General features: G+C 50.1%; 1 protein-coding gene across 1 annotated transcript in view; it reads right to left on the bottom strand.

Moving 5' to 3' along the window:
* The window catches only part of MEGF6 (multiple EGF like domains 6), a 107,663-nt gene that overhangs the window by 17,085 nt on the left and 65,674 nt on the right, over positions 1 to 24,904 (bottom strand). The window contains exons 6-18 of the mRNA XM_082328888.1: positions 21,614 to 21,736; positions 11,800 to 11,925; positions 10,814 to 10,936; positions 10,303 to 10,425; positions 8,112 to 8,249; positions 6,138 to 6,260; positions 5,148 to 5,270; positions 3,794 to 3,961; positions 3,408 to 3,539; positions 3,153 to 3,281; positions 1,273 to 1,401; positions 971 to 1,105; positions 476 to 610 (exon numbers count right to left, since the gene is read on the bottom strand). Coding sequence (XP_082185014.1) covers positions 476 to 610; positions 971 to 1,105; positions 1,273 to 1,401; positions 3,153 to 3,281; positions 3,408 to 3,539; positions 3,794 to 3,961; positions 5,148 to 5,270; positions 6,138 to 6,260; positions 8,112 to 8,249; positions 10,303 to 10,425; positions 10,814 to 10,936; positions 11,800 to 11,925; positions 21,614 to 21,736 — 1,707 coding nt within the window. The remainder of the gene's footprint in view (positions 1 to 475; positions 611 to 970; positions 1,106 to 1,272; positions 1,402 to 3,152; positions 3,282 to 3,407; positions 3,540 to 3,793; positions 3,962 to 5,147; positions 5,271 to 6,137; positions 6,261 to 8,111; positions 8,250 to 10,302; positions 10,426 to 10,813; positions 10,937 to 11,799; positions 11,926 to 21,613; positions 21,737 to 24,904) is intronic.

The following is a 24,904-nucleotide window of genomic DNA, read 5'->3' as shown; positions in this document are numbered from 1 at the left end:
TGCTTGAAGATCAAATAGAGTTTCAATATAAAATAGAGAATGGAGCGGAAAATATGATACCGTTCTGCTGAGCACCGATTGCCTGGAAGTAAAAAGACATCAAAGGGAGGGAAAAGATAACTAGATATCTACCACCTTCATCTACAAAAGCAGAGATGCCCAAGTGGCAGGGTAAAGTGAGACCTTGTTCTCCTTTTCTGAATAAGACTGACTATGCATGAGAAATCCTGCTTCCCCCTTTAAAGAGATCGCAGCGGTTTACAAAGACCTGTACATGGCAGCTCTTGTGTCCTCTAAAGCCAGTTCAACCTTCCACTCGTTAGATCAGCTGCAGTGGGCTAGGGGTCTGCGAGAGCACAGGAGGAATTCTGCAAGTTCCTCCACGTTGATTTGTGAAGAAAACGTTTGTATGTATGTGTGAGGAATCGTGAGCCTACAGCAGGCTTAGAGCTGCCCTGCAGGGCCCCTGCCTTACCTTGGTCGCAGCGCTCCCCATGGTAGCCTTGGGGACACTCTTTCCAGCACTCTCCGGTGACATGGTCACAAGACACTTCTGGAGGGCAGCTACATTTCTTCTTGCAGCCATCCCCGTAATAGCCAGGGTCACAGTCTGTTAACAATCATAATTCAAAAGAAAGAACATCTGGCATTACTCGACAGACCCTGGAAGAGCAGGCAGTGCCAGCTCGCGGCGCCAGGCACTGGCCAGCACGCTCCCGAGCCGCCGGCTGGGCGCAGCCGGCTGGACGAGGTCCAGCGTCCACGCGTGCAGGCACTCCCGCCCGGCCGCGCAGGTTCTTAACGGGATGAGTCTGGCAGCAAGTTTTGTTCCTAAGCTGAATAACAAGAGCTGAGACAGTCTTAGGAGGGTGGCAAATGAGCTGAGCTTTTCTCCAAGAAATGAGTTAGGGGGAAAGGGGCTGCGGGAGGAGAAAGGGGGATGCTCTGTGAATACTTCTTGGCAACTCACTCGTCTCACAGCGCTTGCCGCGGTAGCCGGGTTTGCATCGGCAGGAGCCGTCCCGCTTGTCGCAGTCCTGCGTGTTCTGCTGCACACAGCGGCACTCTTCGGAGCACCCGGGGCCAAACGCCCACTTTGGGCAAACTGGATGCAGAGGGAAAGAGCTGGTCAGTGCCCCGCGAAGCCAAGTGACACAGGGCAAGGGACAGAAACTCTGCCACCCAGCGCTGGCCCTTCCCAGGGGTGGTACCTAGAGAGGCTGTAATCTAAGAATAATATATATCTCATAACAAAGATGAGGACAAGCATACCTAAATGGCAGTACCGTCCGTATAAGCCAGGATCGCACAGACAGGCTCCATAAATCCGATGGCAACGACCCTGGTTGGCACAGTTGCACTTTTTCCTGCATTGTTTCCCAAAAAATCCTTTAGGGCACCCTAGTAATAGAGAGAGATTTCCTGGGAAGATGAGCCAATTTTGGCCTGTCGTTTTATTTCCAGCAGACCACAGGAAAAACGAACCAAAATCAAAGCTGTATAACATCAGAAATGAACCTAGGCAAAGGATGCAGCGGGTGTTGAAAAGAAGGCTGGCCTGTTTTCTGACCAGGAATGCGTGTCTCTCTACACAACAAGGTAACGATAAGAGCGATCGGGTTCCCTGCATCAGCTCAAAACCAGGTTGCTTCAGCAGCCGGCACCCCTGTCCCCGCACAGGGCGTTGCCAGCCACACGAGGTGCCCCGAGGGCACCGCCAGCTCTGTGCCCCGCTCCCAACGGCAACGCGGGTTCTGCTGGAAATCCACCCTGCAGGGCTCTGAGAAGCCAGGTTTTTCATACGTGAGAAGGTAATCCGTGCTGTTCGTATTGATAAATAACAGTGATATCTGCACTATTAAGGGAATAAAATTTTTGTTCTTTGTTGTGCTAAAGATCTTAATATTAGAAGCACATGGCAGACAGACTGTGTCAGCAGAAAGCTCCGGCCAGCATCCGTCCAGGCAGCGTGTGCCTTGTCCCCTATGGTAAGAGTAGCAGACAGCTTAAGCAGAGGAAACGCCACCCTGGGACAACAGATCAGTTCTTCACTGTTTATTTTAATCTTACCTTCCTGTTTTATCTCTGTACCCCTCAATCACCTCCTTCCTACAGAAAGAAAAGGTCGGGGTATCTCTTGCATTCATCTACATTCTGCTTTGGTCTCCTCCTTCAGTAATAGTTCCCAGATGCTCCTAACCATTTGTCTGAAGTCATTTTGTCTGAATCTCTTATTGTCTCACTCTTTCTGTGTTTTTAGATTATGTCCCCCAGATTTTAACTCTTTGGGAGAACAAACGCCTACCAACAGCAAGTGAAACCTCCTTCTGCAGTACTTTGGGTAACGACTGGTGTCAATGCTTTTCAATGCTTTGGTTTTTCTCCAGTGGAAAATACCTCCACGGTGCTGTAAATTTGCCGTTTTTGACATTCTTTTCTGTGCCCACCACTCAATGTCCAGTGAAATACAGACGGCTGCCCATGGTCATTGCTGAGTAGCAAACAGGGACTGCAAAGGTTTTCCAGTGCAAAGACACGGCATACTACCTGGAGCACTGTTTTGTGGGTGAAGAATCCCCTTTACTGTCTTTTCCTTCTTAGAAAGACTTTTTTCGATGCAAGGCTAGGTGACCCACTGAGTCAAGCAGAGCAGGGATGTGTAGAGCCGCTCACACTGGGACGGTTCAACAAAAGCACTGAAGGATGCTTTCAGAGAACAGCTACAAAGGGAGCAGGGTAAGGCAGTCTGTGGAAAACATTGTAAGGCTTCAGAGAAGCACAACTGGAACATCAGAGAGTGGCATCAGAGATGGCTGTAACAGCCATTTATCAAATTATGCCAAATGCTCTACTAACACGTTAAGAGCAACAGAAAGGAGCTACCTCTGCAGGCTGGGGAGCATCACCCGCAACTCGCTATTGCTCTTTCCTTACAGGAAAATGTTTTAGGGAGAAAAGAAAACTGCAAGGGAGGACCCCGTGTTCTCTGCTTGATTTCAGGGCCCTGCAGAGCTGCCGTCCTGCCTTTTCGCAACGAGGCGGGACGTCCCGCACCCCGCCAGGTGCCCGCGCCTTGCCGAGGGCTGCGGCGAGAAGGAAGGCGATCACCCTCACTGCTGCACGAAGCGGGCGACGGAGAGCAGCAGGCTTACCGTCTTGGCAGAGCTCGCCGGCCACCCCCGGCGGGCAGCGGCAGGCGCCCGTGGCGGGGTCGCAGGTGCCACCGTTCTGGCAGCGGCAGGCCAGGCTGCAGTTCCTCCCGAAGGTGCCGGCTGGGCAGGCTGGGGCGAGAGAGAGAGGCGAGGCTCAGCCGGCTGCCGCAGCCCTGCACGCAGCTGCTGCCTCCGTGCATCCTGGAGCAGGGACGAGAAGAGCTTTCTCGCCCACTGCCCTCCAGCATCACTCACTCTGGTTACAGAGGACGCCGGTCCAGCCTGCCGGACAGTCGCAGCCGGTCTCCTCCGCGTTGCACGTGCCTCCGTTTTGGCAGTCCTCACAGGTCAGGCTGCAGTCGGGGCCGAATGTATGCTCCAGGCAGACTGCAATGAGAGGGTGAAAAGCCTTCCCCAAGGCTGCCTCAGCATCTGGGAGAGTTTGGGCAGAGAAAACCCTTGTACGCGCTGTGGCAAAGCTAAATGCATCTGTGTTGTAACACACGTTCTGTGTGCATAGCAAGGGTACTCGACAAGTCTTGCGGGTACGCTCACCAAACACAAATAAACCCAGCATGCGTGGTTAATTCTGAAGACTTCCAAGCAAAGTATGCCTTTTACCAGTGCTGCAAAATGCCTACCAAATTTTTCTGAAAGTGTGTGCTCTCCTCTTGCTTCCATCTCTTCCTCCTCTTCTTCATAGTCATCATTAAAGAGCTGGGTAAATTCATCGCGCAGGATTGCAACATGAGGGATTCGGTGGATAACGGGGTGCCGACTGTCCAGAGCTTCCACGCGGTCCTCTATAGCTAGGGAAGCAGTCACGGAGATGACAATGCCAAAGTGGGAAAACAGACAAGGTCTCTAAAAGAGGTGAATAGTAGGACAGAACCTCTGTAATAAGAAAGGGAAAGCAAAAATATCTGTATAGGGTTGGTGATCTGATTTGGCATGGTTTGCACCACTGATCTCTCTCTGTATGGACACCTCTAACATTTTTGCACCTTGTTTGCTTGTTCGTTTTGGCTAGAAGGGGCACGGGCCAGCTAAGTGACTTCAAAATCCGTGGGAGAAGCTTTGATCTTAACCTTGACACACAGCTCTGCCTTCTCAGGCAACTGAGCTCACACTCACCCATCAGCTTTGCTCTGCTGTTTTTCTGACCAGAGCCACTCAGGTTCTTTGAGTTTTCAGGTAAGTTAATTCTTTTCTGTAAAATTAAACAAGACTGCCCATCTAACAAAATTAAGCAATGCATTTCAGCTTGGTTCTCCTTTTGGCAACAGTGTCTATCAGGTACAGCTACAGGTTTCCTTCCCCTGCAGGGCAGGCAAGGGTTAAAAGCCAGGCAATCAAGCTAAGCACAGGCACACTTGGAAGCCAGGGCAGGGCCTATAAAAGCCAAGGGGCCAGAGAACAGTGGTCCTGAGTGCTGCTGCTCCTCTGGGTCCAGACCTCAGAAAGCCTTTCCAGGGACCTGGGCAACGCTGCTGGGGTCGGTAGATGAAGTGAGGGGGATGTTGGCTGCCCTACTAATGAGTAAGTTGGGTAATAGTGTGTTTGGTGGTGGGATTTTATCCCACTAACTGCTTAAAAAAAGTCCGTTTATTTCTTACAAGGAAAAACTGTAGAGGCTGATGACTGTGGAAGGGGTTCTGGTTCTTTGGTTAATGTGGAGTCATCGCTGTGCGCTTTGGAAGTGTAACTGTGCCGAAACCCTCTACACTTCTTTGGAAAGTGCTGCGTAACACAGCTGAAATAGGACCAGTCCTGTCAGGGGAAAGCTTTCCACTGGTGGTGTGAGTCATTCCCACCACTAGTAGTAGTAAGTACTGTGAAAAAGCTGGAAAAGGCTGTGCGCAGGACTCAGGAGCTCCAGCCTGGGCTGGTCCCGGCTGGCCGGGTTGCGTGCAGGGCGGGCTATGGTGGGCAGAGCAGGGCGAGGGGCAGGGAGCCCGCCGCTCACCCGTGCAGCGGCATGGACGTTGCACTTACAGGTGCAGCTCCATCGGTCTTCATCCAGTTTGTATCCGATCTTGCAGCCACACTGGAAAGACCCCAGCTGGTTCTGGCATGTGTGTTCACATCCACCGTTATTTGAGGAGCACTCATCCACATCTAAAAAACATGGGATACTCCAGTGTAATGGGAGCAGGCCCTCTGTACAGGACAGGGGCCCAGATATATTTCTGTCCACAGATCAGCAAGTAGGCTGATGGCATCCTCTCTGGTAGTTAGGTGAAGCCACCTGACTCAAAATTGAGTGAGACTAGCCCAAGTAGTTCAGGGAGCCCTGGGTTTCAAAATACCATGTGCTGGGTCTCGGCTCACATCTGTCACTAATTGTGTAGCAACAGGTGGGTAAACTTGGGGCTTCACCTGTGAAACATTATTGGAGAGAAGTGTTATTGGAGAGCTTTGGTAGCAAGTGCCACTCATTAGGAGGAAAAAAGCCCCAAATTGTTTATGGTGAGAAGGTAACTCATCAGAGCTGACATGAAAGCTGCTATGAGCTGCGAGAAACTGGAAGAAATGCCTGACTGTTTGCAACCAGGTAGGGCAAATTTCTTGTGCTCTTTGTTAAAAGCTTGTGTTAGTCACTGTCTTAGCTGTATTTTATACAGATGCTTTTATTTGCTTGTATCTCTTGGGTGAAAATGATGGGCAATGTTGGCCTCTGGGGTTGAACATGAAACGATTTCTGTGAATCACTCCAGGTCAGACCTGGACCAACTCAACTTGAGATATCCTGATTTGAATTTGGTGTGTTCAAAAGCCCCATTGCTATTCTTCAGTTGTGCTGGACTAGTGTATGGGTTAGAATTGCTGAGTTGCCTTAACAGTAAGCAAATGGAGGAGGCTGACAAAACACAGAAACCCAGAATCAGAGAAACCCATTCTGTGTGTGTCTTGCCGTGCTGCATGGCTGAGGACCGCAGCATTGCTGGTTGACTTGCAGGAGTCCAGCTAGATGTTTCTGCTTACCATCACACCCGCAGCCATCTGCGCCGAGCCTGTATCCAGCATAGCAGGCACACTCGTAGCCTCCGGGATAATTGTAACAGTCTTGCTGACAACAGTGGGAACCATTGTCACATTCATTGATATCTAAATAAAAAACAAAGGGCACTGGATGTTAATACACAGCTAGCTTTGCAGTGGTGACAGTACTTGTTAAAATTGCTCCGTGACTAGTTCTGGTAAGCTTTTACTGCTCTGACTGCCAAATGCTGAGCCAGTATTCTTGCTTTCCTCTGAAATGAGTGAGCTTTCTGTTAACAGCTCATCCTTGGCAATGTGCTCCCCAGCCAAGGGAGGAATCTGGAATCCTAGAGGCCTGTGGCAAGTTAACTGTGATTTTCAGTTTGAGGTTGTTCTTAAAGGTTTTGTGTGCTTACAAATAGGGGGTGATTCCAACCGTAACACTGACTCGTGCTTTTGGATTTACCCTGTTAAAATACTGATGTCGAGTACAGAGATGGGCGAGAGCTGCATGGCTCCTTCAAACTGCCTCAGAGTGAAGTCTCTGAGGGATGGACCTCGATCACCTGGAGAAAACAGAGCTCCTGCAGCTTTAAATTTCAAGCCCCTTGTATTTATGGGACTTCATTTGTCTGCTATGAAGTGGAATTACTGCAGTGCCCATGTAGTAGTGGGGTTTGTGAAGCGTGCCCCTACCACCAGAGGAGGATGGACCAAAGAGGTATCTGGTAGGAAAACAAATAGCACTGCTGGGCTACAGAAAGTGTACTGGGCTTTGTAGTGTGCGAAGGAGTAACGCTGTAGACTTCAGTTCAGGTCCTGGCTTTTTTGCTCCCATGTTGTGATGTTGTATGGAGGCAGCTCCTACGGCTTCCTCAGAGCCACAGAGGAAAGAAAACGTCCTGGGGATTTTGGGTTCCTCTCCTCCGGCAGAGGAATCGCTCCCCTTTGCACAAGTAACTGTGGGTGCCCGTGGCAGCCTGCTCAGGAGTGTGTCTGTTCCTAGCAGATGTGCTGGGCAGACACGCTCCTTGAAAGCTGGGGAAGAAGGTGGTACTGAACAAGGAAGAAACAAATTCAAGAATTATTACCTGACTAATGTGAACTGCAACTCTACACTGCATGGAAATATGTAGGTACTGGTTTGCATCACTAAACACTGTTACCCTTTGCTAGCAATGTCCTATTTGCTGGTTTTATAGAACGGGAAGTCTTTAGGTATAAGTGCCTGAATGCACTGTCTGAGGCACAGACCCTCCAAGTAACCTGCAGCAAGGGCACCAGGATTTCTTGCAGCGTTGGACTGCCCGAAGGGTGGGAGCACCCAGCCAGCCTTGCTGTGCTGCACAGCACAGGGGTAATGCACAGCCCCCCGCACTGGTGCAGGACCTGGCTGGCTGGGGAGCACCGCAGCGGCTTTCTGACTAGGTTATTTGCTGCGAGGGGCTCGGAGTAATGCAATAGAAAGTGCATGCCTCAACTTCATAGTGCTTACAGAGCTCGAGGTGCATTTCACTTACCTCTCCATTAACACATACTCTATAGAACCGGACGGGGCTGAGCTACACATGGCTTGCAGCTAGTGACTCATCCACATCACTCATTTACTCAAATTACACTGCTGCTTCCTTTGAGATAACAGGCAAGATGGCACATTTTGAGCATCATCCCTTCTAGACGTAGGCTATAGGTATCTGAGATGCGAGTCTGTGTCTGCCAATGCTGCCTTAGATCAGCTTCAGCAGGGAAAAGCTAGCTAGTTCTGAAGTCGACATTTGCTGTCCAAGTAGGTCTTGAGTGGAGGTTTGAGGGTGTCTTCAAGTAGAGTGATCTCATCTCCTTTTACTCTGCATCTGTTTCTAGCCTTGTTAACCTGTTTGTAGTGCATATATAGATGGTAGCTAACATATGGAGATCCTCATCATTACTTGAGAGGTGCTTGTAAAAACAGGATATGTACCTTTTCCCTTGCCTTACCAGTGCATGTCTTCTGGTCCTCTTCAAGCCGATAGCCAAAGTTACAGGTACAGACTGGGCCAGAGCTGGTGTGGTGGCAAGTGTGGGAACAGCCACCGTTGTTGGCCTCACAGCTGTTCACGATCTCCATTTCTATCCCTGGAAAAGGCACACTGGTTAGGGTCCTGCAGTGTGTGCTGCACATCTCTACATCCTGGCTGGCCCGTGCCTTCCCTCGGTGCTGCGCTCGAGCAGGCGCCCGCGCAGCAGCTTCCAGCCGAGCTCCTTGCACGGGCATTTTTGTGTGCACAGCCCTGCTGAGGAGAGCGATCTGCAGTGAGGAAAGGATGAAAATAGCTTTGCACAGAGGCCGCTGCTAGGCTGGGAAGGGATGTATAAAAATAAACCGATGGATCCTAGGCAACGCCCCATGTAGCCTCTTAGGGACAGACTTGTGGAGCAGGCTCTGGACAATGAGATGAACCAGACTGCAGACAAAACTGCTCCCATTCCTGACAAGCTGCAGTATGTGTTGCCAACCAAAAGTTGGCTCAGACTTTGTGAGTACAGAGCTGTTCTGATGCCAGCTAGAAATGGGAGCAGCAGAATACAGCTAACTATGGAAACATCCAGATGCCTACAGCTAGAAACGTTAGTTACTGACATGTCAGAAATGGTGGGTGCAAACATCAATAGCAGCCATATATCTTCTTAGCTTGGCAAAGTTTACATAAACTTCAGTCTAGTTAATTAAGCTTTCTTAAACTAAAAGGAACTTGTACCATGGAGATTTGACTCAGTCCTGAACCTCAAGAAAACAATTTCTGCCTTCAAGAAGATTTTTGAGTTTTTAGTGTGTTCAGGCCCAAGGAGGATGAAAGAAGGGGAGCTCGATGCTTCCCAATGGATCTGTGCATGTCAAAACCAAAAGCTGTGTCATGGTGGAAAACTATCTTCCAGATCTCACAACATGAATATAGTCCCTCTGCCTTTCCTTTTCTTATTAATGCAAGAACAACCAGGGTTTTGCATAAAAGAAATGTGCTAGAAGGGGCAGGGAGAAACACCTTCCATACAAGAAGGCTACTTGATTCTGTAGCTGGCACCAAAGCAGAGGTACCGGCGATGGTTATGGCAATGAGTCACAACAACTGGAGGAGCCGTGTCAGAACATGAGTGGGGCTTGTGCTTCCACTGTCCCTGCTGTCAAAAGTGACCCTCCAGGGCTGGCATCTCTTACCGGGGCTTACCTGGAAAACCAAGACTTGAGCAGCAATAAAACTAAGCTTTTTGTCACCTGTGGGCCAGTTAGCTGAAGCCACAAAGCATAGTCTTCCCTGCTGCGTAGTCACAGTGCTTAGGTGAGGAGGTAGCTAAGATTTATTAGGCATAGACCTGGCTTCCTAATCCAGTCCTCTGTAAGCCTTGCTGGCTATCGTGCATCTTCACCCCAACAGCTGGAGGTAAATGTGCAGCTGCACATGAAACTGAGCTATGGGATATTTTTGTACAGAATATGCAGCGTGAGATAAACCATCTTCCTAGGAAGAAAGGTGTGTACATGCTCAGGCTCTTAAATACATGTCATCAGTCTAGTTCCTCACATTGCTCTCAGTTTGATGCCTTTCAAGACCCATTTATGGGCCTTACCCTCGTACCCTTGGCAGGCTCCCAGTGAGAGCTGCACAGGTGGAGCATCACAGCTTCCAGTAACACCAGCTGCCAGCACTGGGACCGCCACAGTGGCTTTCATCTGTAAGGGGGCTGCTGGTGCTAAATGCTGATACTCTGCTTTGGACTGTCCCCGCTGATGTGTATTAGCTGAACGGAGATGTATGGACAATCTGGCTCATTCTTGCCTAATAGCGTTTACTTCTTGTCTTGATGCGATCACTTCACTAGCTCAATTCCTTCGGTTACACATCTGCAGCTGACTGAACTCATCCAACGAAGTCCCCAAGAGCAGAACTTGGCCTCCAAACACATTGCCTGAACCAGCAAAACTAGCTTCATGTTAACTTTAAAGATCAGACAAAGTTTTTTTTATCTTGGTGGGAGAGTAAACAGCCCCAAACCTGCTTGTGAAATTCTTCAAAAAAGATTGCTGTAGCTCGGCCCCACAATTCACAGAGGACAGCACAGAAACAGTTGCCTGCAGAAGCAAACCCGCCTCCGTCCCTGCCTGAGATGGGGGTCCGCATGCAGTACTCACGATAGCATTGCTTGCCGTCTGCCCCCAGCTCGTAGCCCGGGTTACAGGTACACTTAAAGGAGCCGCGAGTGTTGAGGCACTGGTGTGCACACATGGCTAGTCCAGTCAGACATTCATTCACGTCTGCAAGAGATGAGTGATCAATAAGCAAGGCAGGTTGAGCCATAAACGTTCTTTCAAAGGCACAATTGGTACTATCTTCAAGTTTTTCACTGGTTTCTTGCACCCTGAATCCTTCACTGGGGTCCAGACCACCAAAGAAACAGAGTTAAGGATTCAGAATTACTGTACAGCTCCCTAGGAAATTGGATCACATGGAACGCGAGTGCTGTTCCAGACAACTCGAGCAGGGCTCTTGGACAGACGTACGCTGAGCACTTTCAAGCCGCCCCTCTGGAAGCCTTGTGCATCACTGTTAAATGCCCGAACGCTGGGAGTTGCTACGATTGAGCACTGCTTCACCCCATGAGACAGTTGTTTGCCTCTGAGCGCTCTGCTGTAGGGAGGTTACCTTCACAGGCCTTATTGTCGGGCGCCAGCCGGTAGCCAGGGTGGCACTCGCAGCGGGCTGTTCCACGGTGGTTGTGGCACCGGTGCATGCAGCCCCCGTTCCTGTCAGTGCAGGGGTTCCTCACTGCAGGTCAAAGCAGAACAGGCAGGCTTATTTTGTAGTAATCCTAGCTCTTATTGGCATTATGCTTCTAGGGAAACAGAGCATCAGGCAGTTATGCCTAGCAAAAATGTCTGCCACCTGTGAAAGATCATTCTCCACCAGACAGAAAATCTCTGCTACTGTTTGCTGCTCCATCCAGGCAGGAGGATTTACACGTGTGCGATCCTGCAAAAGGCAGGCACTAATCTGAGTAAAACCTTTCCCGCAGAAGCTTGGCATGGGCATGTCCTTCTGCAGAGCTGACAGAGCAAGCAGCAAGCAAATTTGTTTCAAGTGCTCCCATCAAGAGGTTTGCCGATCTCCGACCTGCTCCAGGACCTGGACAGGTGCTACCGAACCCTACCCACTGCTGTGTTCGTAATACCCCAGGTGTTCCTTTTCCCTTAGCAGCTTCACAGCTAAGGACTTCCCTCCTCCTACTTCTTGAATGAGAAGATTAAACTTCTGCTTTATATCCCCTTCAGCTTCTCTCCCTCCTGCAGCCGGGAGCAGGTCAGCCAGAAAGCTGTCTGCAAGCAGAGGGAGAAGATCCCGTCCCACTGCAGCACACTGCCGTTCCTTCGCTTTCTCAGAAGTGTGCGCTTTCATATAACTTCATTTTTGTTGGCTACACTCCTTCAGCTCTTCCTTGCCTTTCCGAATAAGCTGCAGAATATGTCCATGACAATATAACATGCAGAGTTTGGAGAGGAACTCCCCGGTCTGATCTATTTGACGTTATCTATTTGATGCCCCTATTCCCCCCAACCCTCCGCTGCCCTTGGATAAAAGCCCAAAGCGAGCTCTGCCTCCCCGCCTTCCTGCGCGTGCTCGAGGGGACTCACGGGCGCAGCGCTTGCCGTCCTCCCGCAGCTGGTAATTGTGCCGGCACTGGCACCGGTGCTGCGCCGGCATCACCTGCACGCAGTCGTGTTCGCAGCCGCCGTTGTTCAGGGCACACGTGTTCAGAGCTACGAGGCAAAGGGACAGAACATTTGTCACAAAGATAACGGCACCTGGACGAGCCTCTTGCACAGGACCTGGGCAAATCACACATGCTCACACAGAGCACTGCGGATGAGAATTGAAAATCGGGGCATATTCCACCTGTGCTAAAGCGAGCCGTTCACGGCAAACTTCATAAGCGAGAAGTGTGCTAAGTGTGAGCTGTTGCTACACATCTGTTCTGCGTGCAGCATGCGAGAGAAGCCGCCCGCCGCTGTGCCGGCCGGGTACCTTGGCAGACCCCCTTGGGATGGGGGCCCTTCCCTTTACAGCCCAACAGTGTCAGGTAGCAGCTTAAAATTGCTCTTTTCTACAATAGGAGTTGCCAGCAGCTCTCCTGAGGGGCAAGGCCAGGACGTGGGGGTCCGGGCTAGGTCCTCTGCAGCGCTACACGGGCGGCCGCTGACCGCCGGCATGCTTCCTAACAAGCACCGGCCCCCGCGAAGGGTGCCCGTGCCAGCAGGCAGGCTCCTCGCGCTGCGGTATTGCTGAAATTCTCATCGTTTTGTTCAAAGACAGCCACTGCAGGTGCAATGCCACAGTTAGTTCAGGTTCATTACTGCTCAGGGTTGCACTCAGGCGTATTCAGGTTTCCCTGTAACAAAATGATATGGAAAACTAAGTTTCTGGCTCCATGCTGTGCAAAAGACACCGATTGCACAGGGCGAGGCCCAGCAGGTACCATCAGTTCTTCTGGGAACATCTAAGGAAAAATGTTTTCAGACGCATCCTGCATGTCTGTGCTTCCATCGGGTGTAACAACCCCCAGCTCAGGGCTTTGACAGGAGATTTCTATGTGAAGGTTAGGATGGGTGTGCTCGTCCGCGCCGCCAGCAACCGACGCCGTAACCAGCGGAGTCGCTGAGGCGGAGCGCACGGGGATACGCTGGCAGGAGCTGTGGTTTGTTGTGCAGGCGGGACTGGGAATGGAGATCCCCGACTGCTGTTCCTGGCCGTGCCACAGCGTTTCTGTGTGGCCTTGCGCAAGACGCTTTCCTGCCCAAAGGATTTCAAACAGTCGGAAAACAGGTTTTGCCTAGGTTACGGCAGAAAACAGATCTTATGACCAAACATGTGGACTATCTTCTCTTTACAAGCTTGCTATCATTATTCAGCCTTAAAACAGCCTTCTCCTCCCCCCTCTCTGTTCTTCTAATCTGGGACTTCTCTGCAGGACAGGCAACAAAAGCGTGGTGTTTAACTGGAGATGTGTGCGCTGTGCAACCAGCAAGCAGGCAGAGTTTGCCTGCCTATGTTTACTAGGCTGCAGCTCTCCAGGACCACCGACCTCCTTGTATCCAGGAGAAATTTGAGCTAGAGAACAAAGCAGGGAAGGACTTTCCGGAGAGGGATTCACAGACTCTGGTAGATAAGCCATCCTGGGGTAACTACATGCCTCCAAAGTGGTGAAAGTCATCTCTCAGATCACTGCGTGTCTCCTGAGTTAGCCTACCTACTCCTTGATCGGTGAGCATCTCAAGCAGAGACTGCTCCAAAGAGGTGCCCCTTAGGGGAACTGGGAAATTGGCCTTTAAAGTCTGTTCTTAGGAGACACGAATGCGCGTGAAACACGCAACACGCTGCGCACCAAAGCTGCGTGGGTGCGACGTGGCTAAAGCCCGGCCACGGCCTGGGATGGGAACCCATAAGCAGAATGGTACGATGAGTTGGGGTCTCACATGTTTCTGACCTATTTTTCAAGCTCCAGAATAACTAATGTGCTGACTCTGAGGAATCTTATGAGAGCGCTAAAAATATCTCTAATGAAAAGCATCTCACCACAAACTAACACTTCAGGTAATCACAGTGCCCCCAACAGCCTCGAGAGTTTTGCTAAGCAGGCGAATCTGGAAAGCATATGCTAGTAAAAGTCTCTGCTTTTAACGAGTCTCTGCTTTTAACGAGGCCTTGGAATCCCAAGGAAAGCCGGGTCCGCCGAACACCCGCGCCCAGGGCGCAGATGAGCAGGCAGGCTGCAGGCAGCTCGCCTGCGCTGGCTGGCAGCGGGTACCGATGCCTTGCAATAGGTGGGCGTGCAACCCCCAAAGAGTATTGGCTATAGACAAAGTACTGAGAGTAATTTGATTAAGCCTCTCTTGTATATCAGTGAAAAACAAATATTTGGCACAGGAGGAAAACAAAATGCAAAACTGTATATTTGGGGGTTTTTTTCTGCAAACAGTTCCCCTGCAAAAAATATGCCTTGACTCAGAGCTGAGGAGCTCTCTCATTTCAAACTTTTAAAAACTAACTTCCCATTGTATGCCTCTAATTAACTAAACAACATTTAGGGGAATAAAAGTGACTTAATAGGGTCGAAGTATTGCCATACGCAACATGTGGCTGGAGCACGAGCTATCCGTTTATGTTAGTTGTGCTGACATTGTTTTCTTTAATCCGTTTGGAAGGAAACAACAGAAATACTTGACGTTCCTGAAAAGTTACGGGTCAGAGTTACAGTACTCAAGCTTTAGCAGAGATGGGTGGTCATTTTAAAATAGTCTGATATATTAAAGTGTTTAATTCAAAAATACCCATAAATAATGTGCTTGTTGGAGTGGGTTTTTTTAAAAAGAAGTAAAATAATGCTAATGCCTGCCAAAGCATTCCTTCATATGTGAAAAGTACTGGGCCAATGTATAACGAGCCAACACATCTTACGTCTAAAATAACCTCCCAGTATGCAGTTATTTGTATGAATTTGCAGTCTAAATAACAGCCCTCCTTGCACACCTCAAAAGACAAATTTTCAGAGTGGAAAAAACTAAAGTCCAGGTTCTTCTTTATCATGCAAAATTTAAGCAGACAGAAATTCTGTGAGGTTGGATACAGCAGGCTTTCCAAAAGCATTATTTCTACACACGAGCAGATCAGCACATCTCTGGGTTGCACTGAACCGCGTGCTGAGGCACGATACCCCCCCGATACCCCGCGGCAGCCACGTCGTGACGGAGCTGTGCGATGGCAAAAACTGCTCCTGAACAGCAGAGGAAACTTCAGGGACTCGACACACAGGAGACGGCACCGCTCGGCCACCGAGACGCCAACTGAAGGACACGCGGTCCCGTTCCAGCGAGTCCTCCTTGGCCGAGGTGTTTAAGTGCAACCGAGTGCCAGAACTGCTTAAGCAGATCTTACCTGACGCTGCTTGCGGACCACTAAGAGAGCGTAAAAGGTGAAGCAGCGAGAGCGCAGGGGTATTGCAGAGCATTTTCTTTCCTCTTGTGTTTCTTTTCGTATAGCTTATTTGCTAGCAAACGTACTCTTCAAGACTAATAACCCCATCTGAGCCTCCCCATTCTGCGACTGCACACGATGACGAAGGGGCCGGGGCATGTGGTTGCCTCAGCCACCGCGGGTGTGTTCCAGACCACTACAGGCAATGGGAACCAGAAGTCCTTCTCTGCCAAGAGACTTATGCACGGGGAAGAAGCGGCTGGCATCGCTGGCTATATGGTGCTCGTAAGCTATACAGCACTGGTGGCGCACGCAGGATGCAAGCAGCAAAGCAATCGTGTCCTGCGGTGACCTGCGGGGCCACCCACGGTGCACTGGCCGGCAGGGCTGCTCGTGCAGCACCGCAGTTTTGCTAAGATGCGAACTAATTCAATTTAAGAGTCAGGAATAAGATGAAACACATTAAAATTGGTTTGGGTGTCTTTCCATCAAAGCAAGGGCCTTCTAATTCTGAGTCTCCTTAGCTGGCTTTTTGCAGAGTAACAGCCAGTAGACCTCACTGCTGGCCTTGTTTTAATTACTGCTCTTTTTTTCTGTTTACAGAACCACTCTAAAAATATTTCCATTCCCAGATGCTTTTCCTAGCTTATCATTTCTGTGACAACGTTGCCAAATCCAGTGTCATCTTGTACATCACACAGATTTTTGTAATTAAAGCTCAGACAGATTTTCCACAGATGATATTTCATCCTCTGCATGAGGGACGTTACTTCCATCCCCTCTGTCTGAAGGGAGTGCAGTGCTGCTGAAAGATGCTAGCTCCTAGATTCTGACCCTCTTGGGCCTGGGAAACAGCTAAAAAGGGATGAAAAGGACATTGTTACTACTGGTTGCACATGGGAAGCGCGTCTGCAAGCTAGCAGCCTCACACAGGAGTCGATTCAACAACCGAGCTACCCGAGCTCCGCACCCTCCGGCTGACCCCACGAACTGGGAAGAGCTGAACGCAGCCCCTGCGGCCACACCGCGACCTCCTGGGAGCCGAGCAGTCCCCTCGCTCGGCCCGGGGCCGTCAGCAACCTCCCGTCATCGGCGTTCGCCCCCTCTGCGTCCCTCCCCGGTGTCCCCACAGCTCCGCGGCAGAAGCCAGCTCGGCAGTGCCGAAGGCGTGCGTGTCTGCTGCCTCGCGAACCTGGGGCGCAACCCTCGCACCGTAGCACGCTGGTGACAACGCTTCCCTTGGTTTGACCCGGGCTCCTCCACTCTAACTTCTCCTCTTCCCCATCCGTGTCAGCTTTCCCTCAGATCCCAGTCATTTGCCATCAGGAGCAGTGAGCTAATGCTTTAAAAGCAGCCGTAACTAAGATCGAGCATGACGTTCCCTTTTGCAGCATCACACAAAACCATTGATTCTAAGAAACAGCTGAGAAATGCCCCACTGGACAAAGAAAAGGCAAATTTTCTAAAACGTGCAAGCTGTCTGTACAATGCATGCAAACCGAAAACCTCTACAAAGCACACACGGAGGATTACTCCCTGCGCACACAGTTCAAGCCCACAGAAACCTTTACGGCATAGCCCTTCTGTTCACTATATAAATCGCTGCTATATTTGAGATTTCTTCTTTTGAAGTACTCTTAATATAAATGGGGATACATCATGTAATCCCAAAGTGATTTATTCTAACCTCAGACAATTTCCAGAAACATGTTGTGTGTTAATACAGACCATCGCTCTGCTCCGCAGGCCAACAAAAGCAATTGGCTCAGATGAAATTCTTTGCCTTGGACTGGATTTCATCCCTCTGCTGAAAGAGTGGAGAAGGACCTGAAGATGTCAGCCTCCTGCCCATGTGGTTCTGATAAAGAAAGAGGTAATTTCAGGACGTCCAATGACTCTTTTTGTTCTGTTTCACTTTCAATAGAAATGTCTGCTCTTTTTCTCCCTCCTTTCTGTATTAAAGTCATCAGTGACTTGCTATATTCGAACAACAAAGGCACAATAAAAGAATCTTGCGCAACTGAGCTGCAAATTACCCAAAGCATCAACAATTGTTCAGTTCCCTTGTGGACTGTGCATAGAGCCAAGCTCTGCTTATGCTGTAAAAGGTACCAACACCCTCAAAGAAAACCGCTTTTAAAGGCAAAATATTTCTTCCAATCCTACAAACCACAAGTGCTAATCTAAACAGCTCTTTATCTGGAACCGCAATACACTTCATAAGAAATTGCTTTTAAAGGAGCCTAAGTAACTTCCGAAAACTTGCGCTGATTCTTCCCTGCATCGCGCCTTGCTTTATCATCTGCAGCACTAAGCACAAAGGTGCAAACTACCAAGGGTGCAAAGCCATCAAAAGAAAGCAGCAAAAGATTTTATCTGTTTTCCAATTCTTTGACGTCTTCAGGAATAAAATAGGCTTTGACTTTCCATCGCAAGCTTGGAATAATCGTCCAGCCGGAGGGTGGAAAAGGACCGATCGCCCTGAGCCCAGCCCACCGGAGCTGAGCTGCTCGCCCGGCCCTGCGCTCCCGGGGTTAACAGCCACCAGCCTCTGCAGGGGAATTCTGGAGCTCCCCGCTCCAGGCAGTGCTGCTGATTAATTGAAGCCTTTGCGGGTTTTGTGGTGATTGGAAAACATTTAAAGAATTAGATCCATGGTTTTACAGACCTTAACTAGAAACTTCAGGGCAATAGTCTCCCTCTGTCTCCAAAATGCTGTCTGCTGCATTGCTGCTCACTGGGGCTGCCAGCAGCTTCCTAAAGCCCACGTCCACGCCTGGCCCAGCGCCGCGAGCCGCCCCGCAGCCCGGCGCAGGTCCCCGCAGCGGCTTCCCCTGCCTCTGAGGGCAGAGCAGTTCTGGAGCAGAGGGGAACGGATGGGGGAGCCTCGCTGTCTCCAGTTCTCTTTATTCTATTTATTATGAATTATTAGAATTAGAATATTATTAAATTAGAATTAGAATATTATTAAATATTCTATTTATTATGGCAATTTTTTTCTGTTTTAGTAGCACTGAATCTTACCTGTCCAGTAAAATTAGAGGATATCCCAACTTGAAGAGAAACACAGCTTTTCTCAGTTGACCTAATCCCTCAGAACCACACAGGGAAAAAAAAAACCTTGGTTGAAGTCAAGTCAGTGCCTGAAACTTCACAGGAGTGAAGAAACGTGGCTCAGGTCCCCGAGCAAAACCTCCCACCTCTTGCTACCTTCAGCCCGGGAAAGCAGCTGCCCGGCACCACAACGTCTCTGCTCCACATCCTTGCGACGGAGGTTACTTGCCCAGACAAACACACCTTCTCTGGCCTGCTCAGCATCACGCTACAGCTCTACCTTTGCCATACACCACAACTGATCTCTGCGCAGATACCAACCAGCACAACAACTATAAAGCAGTTTATTACCGGGTAGAAGCTCAACTATCTAACTGTACCCACAAAGAGAGGCCATCGTGGCTCCTTTCTGCACAGCAGTCACTCAGCCCCCGGGCACCAAGAGCTGCTCCGGTCCTGGGGAGACCCTGTTAGGGGTCCCCCCAACCCACCCGCGGCTTTGATGGGTGCTCGTGCTGCTTTCCACCACTCAGTCGTGGTGTTCTACCTTCCTGCTACAGCTGGCCTTAAGATCGGTGCTTAGCGAGGGAAAATCCTTTCTTCTTCCCCAGCGGTGCTGGGAAAGCAATCCTGAAACACAAAAATTGAAGCGTGAAGGGAGGGCATGTTGAGTGCGGTGTCCTGCCTTTGCTGCTGCTGCCTGCACGCTGCCCGCGCCCCGCGATCGCTGCCTGGTAACTCTTGTCAAGAATGCTGGCTTAATAAAAACCCTGTGATTTCCAAGATCAAGTTGGAGCAAAGCCTCTGACTTCGCAGTGTAAATATTTACATAGACCAAGCACTAAAGGAAAGAACCATTTGCGTGTACTTGTGAGAACACCACAGAAAGTGAGCACACGCTCGAGGGCCCGGGATTACCGTGAAGTGACCCACGGAAAGCTGCCCGGCCGGACCGCACGCCGCTGCCAAGCTCGCGGGCTCGCCGTCCCAGCGTCGGCGAAGGCAACGGACAGGCAAGCACATGCTGCTGCAACGACCAAACCCAGGGCGAGAGCATCCCCTCGGTGGCCCCAGCTGAGCCGCTTCCCTTGCCTGGGCTCTGTTGCGGGGTGGGCTTGTTCCACGGGCACAAACAGCCTGTATTGACACAAATCACAGTCGTATAAACTCAAACCACATCATGCCGAGCCGCTGTGCGTGACTGCTGCCGTGCAGCCAGAATCGCTGCTGCCCGCACTAAGAACCGTCATACCGAATCCACAGGGCAGAAGTCTGTCCACCGGCAGACAGGCGTCAAACGGGGCACCCGTGGCACGTGGGCACCCCTGGCACAAGGCGCCCTAACGCCTGTGGATGCACAGAGGGCAGCCACAAACACCGGCAGAGGAGTAACCTCTAGGTCTGTGCTCTGTTCCGAGCTTTTACAAGAAAAATAAGTTTACTTCCACCCCTCTGCACAGCTGGCTTAATAGGTTAGTACAGCACTATTATGAAGGCAGGATATATATATATACACACACACACACACACATATAGGCGCATTTCTGTCACAAAAGTGTAAAGAACAAAAGCCACCAGTCCTGAAGCGAGCAAGCCAGATTTTTAGGTCTGCTCTGTTGTTATTTTAGAAACAGCATTGGACAATGATGCAGTGAGAGTTTTTACTCGCCCTGCCTGGTCTGCATCTACTTGCCTGTGTGCTTTGTGGGTCGCAGGGGTACAGGCACCGCCGAACTAACAGCAGATCCTGCCAGCTCCGCTCCCCAGAGCTTCCAGAAACGGCCCGAGTTACTCCTGTAGTAGATCAGGTTTCATGAATAGAGACCCCTCAATTTTGGCAGATGAATTCCAACACTGTGCACATTATGGCAAATACTTGCTCAAAAGTTTAATGCAAAGCAGGTTTGCGGCGCTCAGCGCAAGCAGCACGGAGCAGGGAAGCCCTGCCTGCGCGGCTCCTGGCAGAAACGCTCTGCACGTCGCAGCCGCAGGAGCAGGTAAGCCTGAAGAACGAAAGCAAAGGATGGAAATTGCTTTTAAACAAGAGACTCCTCCCTGTAGCGATCCCTTTTTGTACTTTCTCTGGAAATTGTTTCACCTTCTGGCGCTGACCCTGCTGAGAACTCCAGAGCTTCCCAACGGCTGGCTCATGTTTTATTCTATGAGGCAGAGGCGGCAGAATCACTCTATACTACAAAAAAAAGAGACCTACGTATTATAAAGACAATGATTAGATGACAGACCACATACACACTTACATGCAAAGAGTAGCAATGCATAGCCATGAACACAAGTTTAGGTGTTCAGTGCTAGAGCAGTGGGCTGGGAATGGTTGGCTTTTTTCTTTATTTGCGATCCTTTTGCTTCTGGATTTTTTGGGCAAAATATAGGGCACCCAGTGCACTTGCACCTTCAGCCTACACCTCGCTGCGCCCGTGAGAGCGTTGCCACGTAGCGGGGCAGCTGCAGAAAGACGTGCAGCTGGTGCTGCTCCGGGCACCGCGGGCACCGCTTCCTTACACGGCTTTTTTGCTGCTCCCATCACCGTTCCCAACTGGAACACACGCGCTCACACAGTCGTTTTTGGCAAACTCTGGAACGTGACTATATTCTGAGCAAAACCAGCAAATGGCCTTTGTAATACCATCGCCCAGGAATTCTTTCCACTTGTACGAAAATATCCCTCAAAAAATGGAAAAATGTGTCAAATAAAGCTGTGAGGGAGAAGTGGTTTAATAAAAACAACAGCAGCAGCAGATGCTGGAAGGCAGACTCCAAGCTCCACCCTGGTGTCTCTGAGCCTCTAGTTTGAGGCAGGCAAACAACAATATTTCAAGAAATTGGCCCCAAAATCAGCTGCAAGCCAGACCTGGCATCTGAACTGTAACGTCTGGATGCGCGCCACCCGAGCGGCCGCATGACCAGCATCCCAGGGAAGAGTGTGTCGAGATCATTAAGGCCGCAGTCCCGCACACAGCCATGCTCGTGTTCGCTTGTCCGTCACGCCTGGAGCCTGCCACGGGGGCGAGGGAACAGCTGAGGTGAAACTGAAGTCTGACTTGAACCTTTTCATAATCTAGTTTACGTATTTGTTCTGAAAATGCCATATCTGATACACCCTGTATCAAAAGCCGAAGCACCAAAGCACTAGAAGTCACTTCTCCTGAACCCGAATAAACTAAGGAACTGCAAAGAAGTCTAAATTCTACACGGCCACACTGCAGAACAGCAAACGTTAGGGAAGACGACCAGGATCCTGCGAAACGAAGGAGCGGGCAATCCATCACCGCCATCTCAAATTCCCTGCAGAGAGGACGGCTGTGAGTGCGTAAGCCGATGTAAGCGTTCTGTGTACAGTGCCACAGGTACAAAAAGGGCTATGAAGAATTAAAGATTCTCAAGAAATTTAAAACTGGGACTTACCAATGCAGGTCCTGCCATCTGTGTGCAGGCGAAAGCCTGGCTTGCATTCACAATAATAAGATCCAAGGGTGTTCACACATCTGTGCTGGCAGCCCCCGTTGTGGACCTGGCACTCATCAACATCTGCAAAAGAAAAGGGAAGAGGGAAAAAAAATTCAGAGGAGTGAGCATGATGGTACCTGAGGTCAGGATTATTTATCCTCTGTTGACTGACTCCAGATTTGAGGAACAAATGCAGAGGGAACAAGATTGCCATTTCATTAGGTTTGATCAGTCAAGCTATTTAAGAAATTTCAGGGAAAAAAAAGTATCTTATTTGTCAATCAGCATAAACCATCTTTCAGGTTGTTCACCTCGCAATGGTCACTTTTCCCATTTGCTCTAAGATTATGGATTTATTGAGATTTTACACTTCCTTTTCTTTATGTGCTGAAAACAGGCTGGGCTAGTCCATTTGCTGCTTACATACCTACGTGGATGGTGGAGCGAACACCTAGCATTACAGACCGGAGCAAGCGGGAGCCATAAAAAGCGGCGCAGTTCAACGCCTGGGCGCTGCAGCAGCAGACGCTCTCGTCCTGCTGAGTCAGCCCCGTCCTGCTGCAGCACAGAAGCTGGCTTCCACCCCGCTCGGCCGCGTGCCACAGGTGAGAGGTTTCACTGTCGTGCTCACCTCAGTACTTCGCAAAAAGCATTTAACCCATTTCACACCATTTATGCCTGGAACTCACTCGACCTGCTGCTGAAACGCAGCGAAATCTGGGCTATCTGGTGATAAGCTACGCTCAGAATTGCTGTGCATCATTGGAGACAAGAAAGGAAACATGTTAATACCCGGAGAAAGTTATTACGATGGACCAATTGTGCGACTAGCAAGGATTTGTTCATAATTGTATGATACTTAAGAACATGACGACGTCCAACTGGACCCCCCAAATACAAAAGGCAGACTACAAGCGGCGAGACTCTGACCGCAGCCCCCCAGCCCTCTGCCCCAGCTCCCCGAGCCCGGGAGAACCGAGGCAGCCGCTCCCGCAACAAGGCAGCCACTTGGCCAGAGACACTGCGCACGTCCGTTTCTCTTGGTAAAACCACGGGCCCTCGAACAAAAGACAGTCTCCGGGCCAGAAAAATCTTCTGCCAAGTGCTGAGCAATCTTTCAAGAGCTGAAATGGGAACCAGCCCGTGAGTTCTTGGTAAAAAATCCTGTTACATTTTATTATCAAAGCTTCAAAACCAGGGAGGTAGACAGCAGTGTGTTGTTACACAAAGGGAGATTCATTCCTGTTGCACAGACCTTAAATTGCCTCTAAGCACTGGGAATAACTTCCAGAACTGAGAAGAAATGTAAAAATGTTTGGAGCGCCCAGCTACATGGTGCTAACTAAGATGCATATCAGAAGCTTGTCAAAGGCAATTTCAAGTTTCTGAGATGTAAGGCTCCTTCATATGGCTGTAATTAGAAATAATAGGGATGTTTGTGGTTATAGCTGTACAGTTCCTTAATTCCTGCCATTTGCGTGTGTGCGTACACGTATGCACATACGCTACCTTTCAGACGGGCAGGGATTGAAGATCTCTAGTCAGATGGGGGAACCGGATCACGTTCGCACAAACAGCAAAAAAGCCAACCAGCAATTCCTTTTTTCATGGAGAGAAAACTTCAGTAGCTTTGCATCTATTAGTGTTTCTATGCACTTTCAGCATTTTTGTGAAGATGCCTTCAGCACACACAACTATTTTCTGCCAGAAGAGAAGGCTAAATCCCCGAGCAAGCAGGGAACCTGGGACACAGCTTGCACAGGGGCTTGCTAGCCAGACCCTTCCCGGGTGCTGCAATCTGGGCAGCCCAGGCACAGAAACCCCAGCCCAAGGCCTTGACTCTGAAGGGGGGCATCGAGGAGAAAAGCTCTCGAGGCTGCTGAGCATCCGACACGACGCTCTGTCCATCCAGCAGCTTTGTTCCACCGGCAACACTGCTAAACAATTTCACAGAAATACACACAGTTCAAAGTAAATGAAGTAACGGGGCCGAGATGACGAGCGACCAAAGCCGTGCACGTGGCTCAGAAACAGCAGGTCTGGGGGGAGTCACGGTGGGGACGCTGGAGAAGGGCGTATATCGTCTGGGTTTATTTAGGGCTCTTTAAGTACCACGAAAAGCTGTTACCGCCGGTTAGATAGAAAGCTAAACCATAATTGAGACACTTGATTGAGGACACAGCACTTTGAGATCTGTGCTGTTAAACAGGATTTCAGCTTGAATGTGCCACAAGCAAAATGCACATTTTCAGTACTGAGGACTTTACGCTGTGTGTATAAAGCTCCGGACGGTCCTCACTGCACGTGACTTCTTTTTGCATCCCAGATTCTGCCTGCTATCGTGTCACTCGCCTTTGTAAATCTATCAAATCCACCCTATTGATTCACCCGGAGCCTCCCAGTTCTCACTGAAGCTCCCTGGAGCTTTTAAAGCAGAACATGATGGAAAGGTTAAACCCACGGGAGCAGGAGCAGAATTCCTGTGCGCCGGGCTCGGCCGGTTGGCAGGATCCCCGTGCACAGGCCTGGCAGCCGGTGCCGCTCCCCGACAGCGCTCGCCTGGCGCTGCACGGTGGGGAAAACCAGAGGGCAGAGCCCGCTGGCACGGCGAAGCGGGTCACGCAGGCAGCGGGACGATACAGAGCCAAGCCGAGCAGCGAACCAGCGCCGTTTTGTCAATGACTGTTACTAATAAGATAAAGAAACGTTTCCTCAATGAATCACGGCAGGGCGTTGCCCCTGGCTGTGCCTCTGCAAGCCAGCAGTGCAAAAACCTGCGCAAGCCTCGCCCTTGCCCAGCGCCTGCGATCCGCTCCCCTGCCCGAAGCATCGCCCCGCTCCCTGCCAGCCTGCTCTCACCTGATTGCAGTTACGGCTCTCACTGGGGAGGCAAAGTGCATCGAAAACCACCAGAAAAGGAGAAATGCAACCTTGACTGAAGCCAGTGCTAAAATTTGACGTGAATTGGCATCCGATTAATTGCCAACAAAATCAGCTAGCAGCAAGCAAATGGACTGGGTCAGGGAAGAAGTGGGAAGCTAAGTGGGAAAGGTGATGCTGCTTTTACTCAGTGTTTGTGAGCTACGCAGTACTAATAAAAATGTTTGTTTTCTCAGAATACTTTTCATTAGAAAGCTTCTCACTGCTTACAAAGTTCAAACCTAAGGATCAGAGCACGCGAAGACGGCCCTCTGCCCTCTCTGTCCCGGCGATGTCCGGTGAGCCCGCAGCCCTGATGTCTGGTGTCCT

Source organism: Platalea leucorodia (genome assembly GCF_965183815.1).
Source record: "Platalea leucorodia genome assembly, chromosome: 17".
Taxonomy (NCBI): Eukaryota; Metazoa; Chordata; class Aves; order Pelecaniformes; family Threskiornithidae; genus Platalea; species Platalea leucorodia.
Note: the sequence above shows the minus strand (reverse complement) of the source record. Positions and strands in the feature narration are given on the sequence as shown.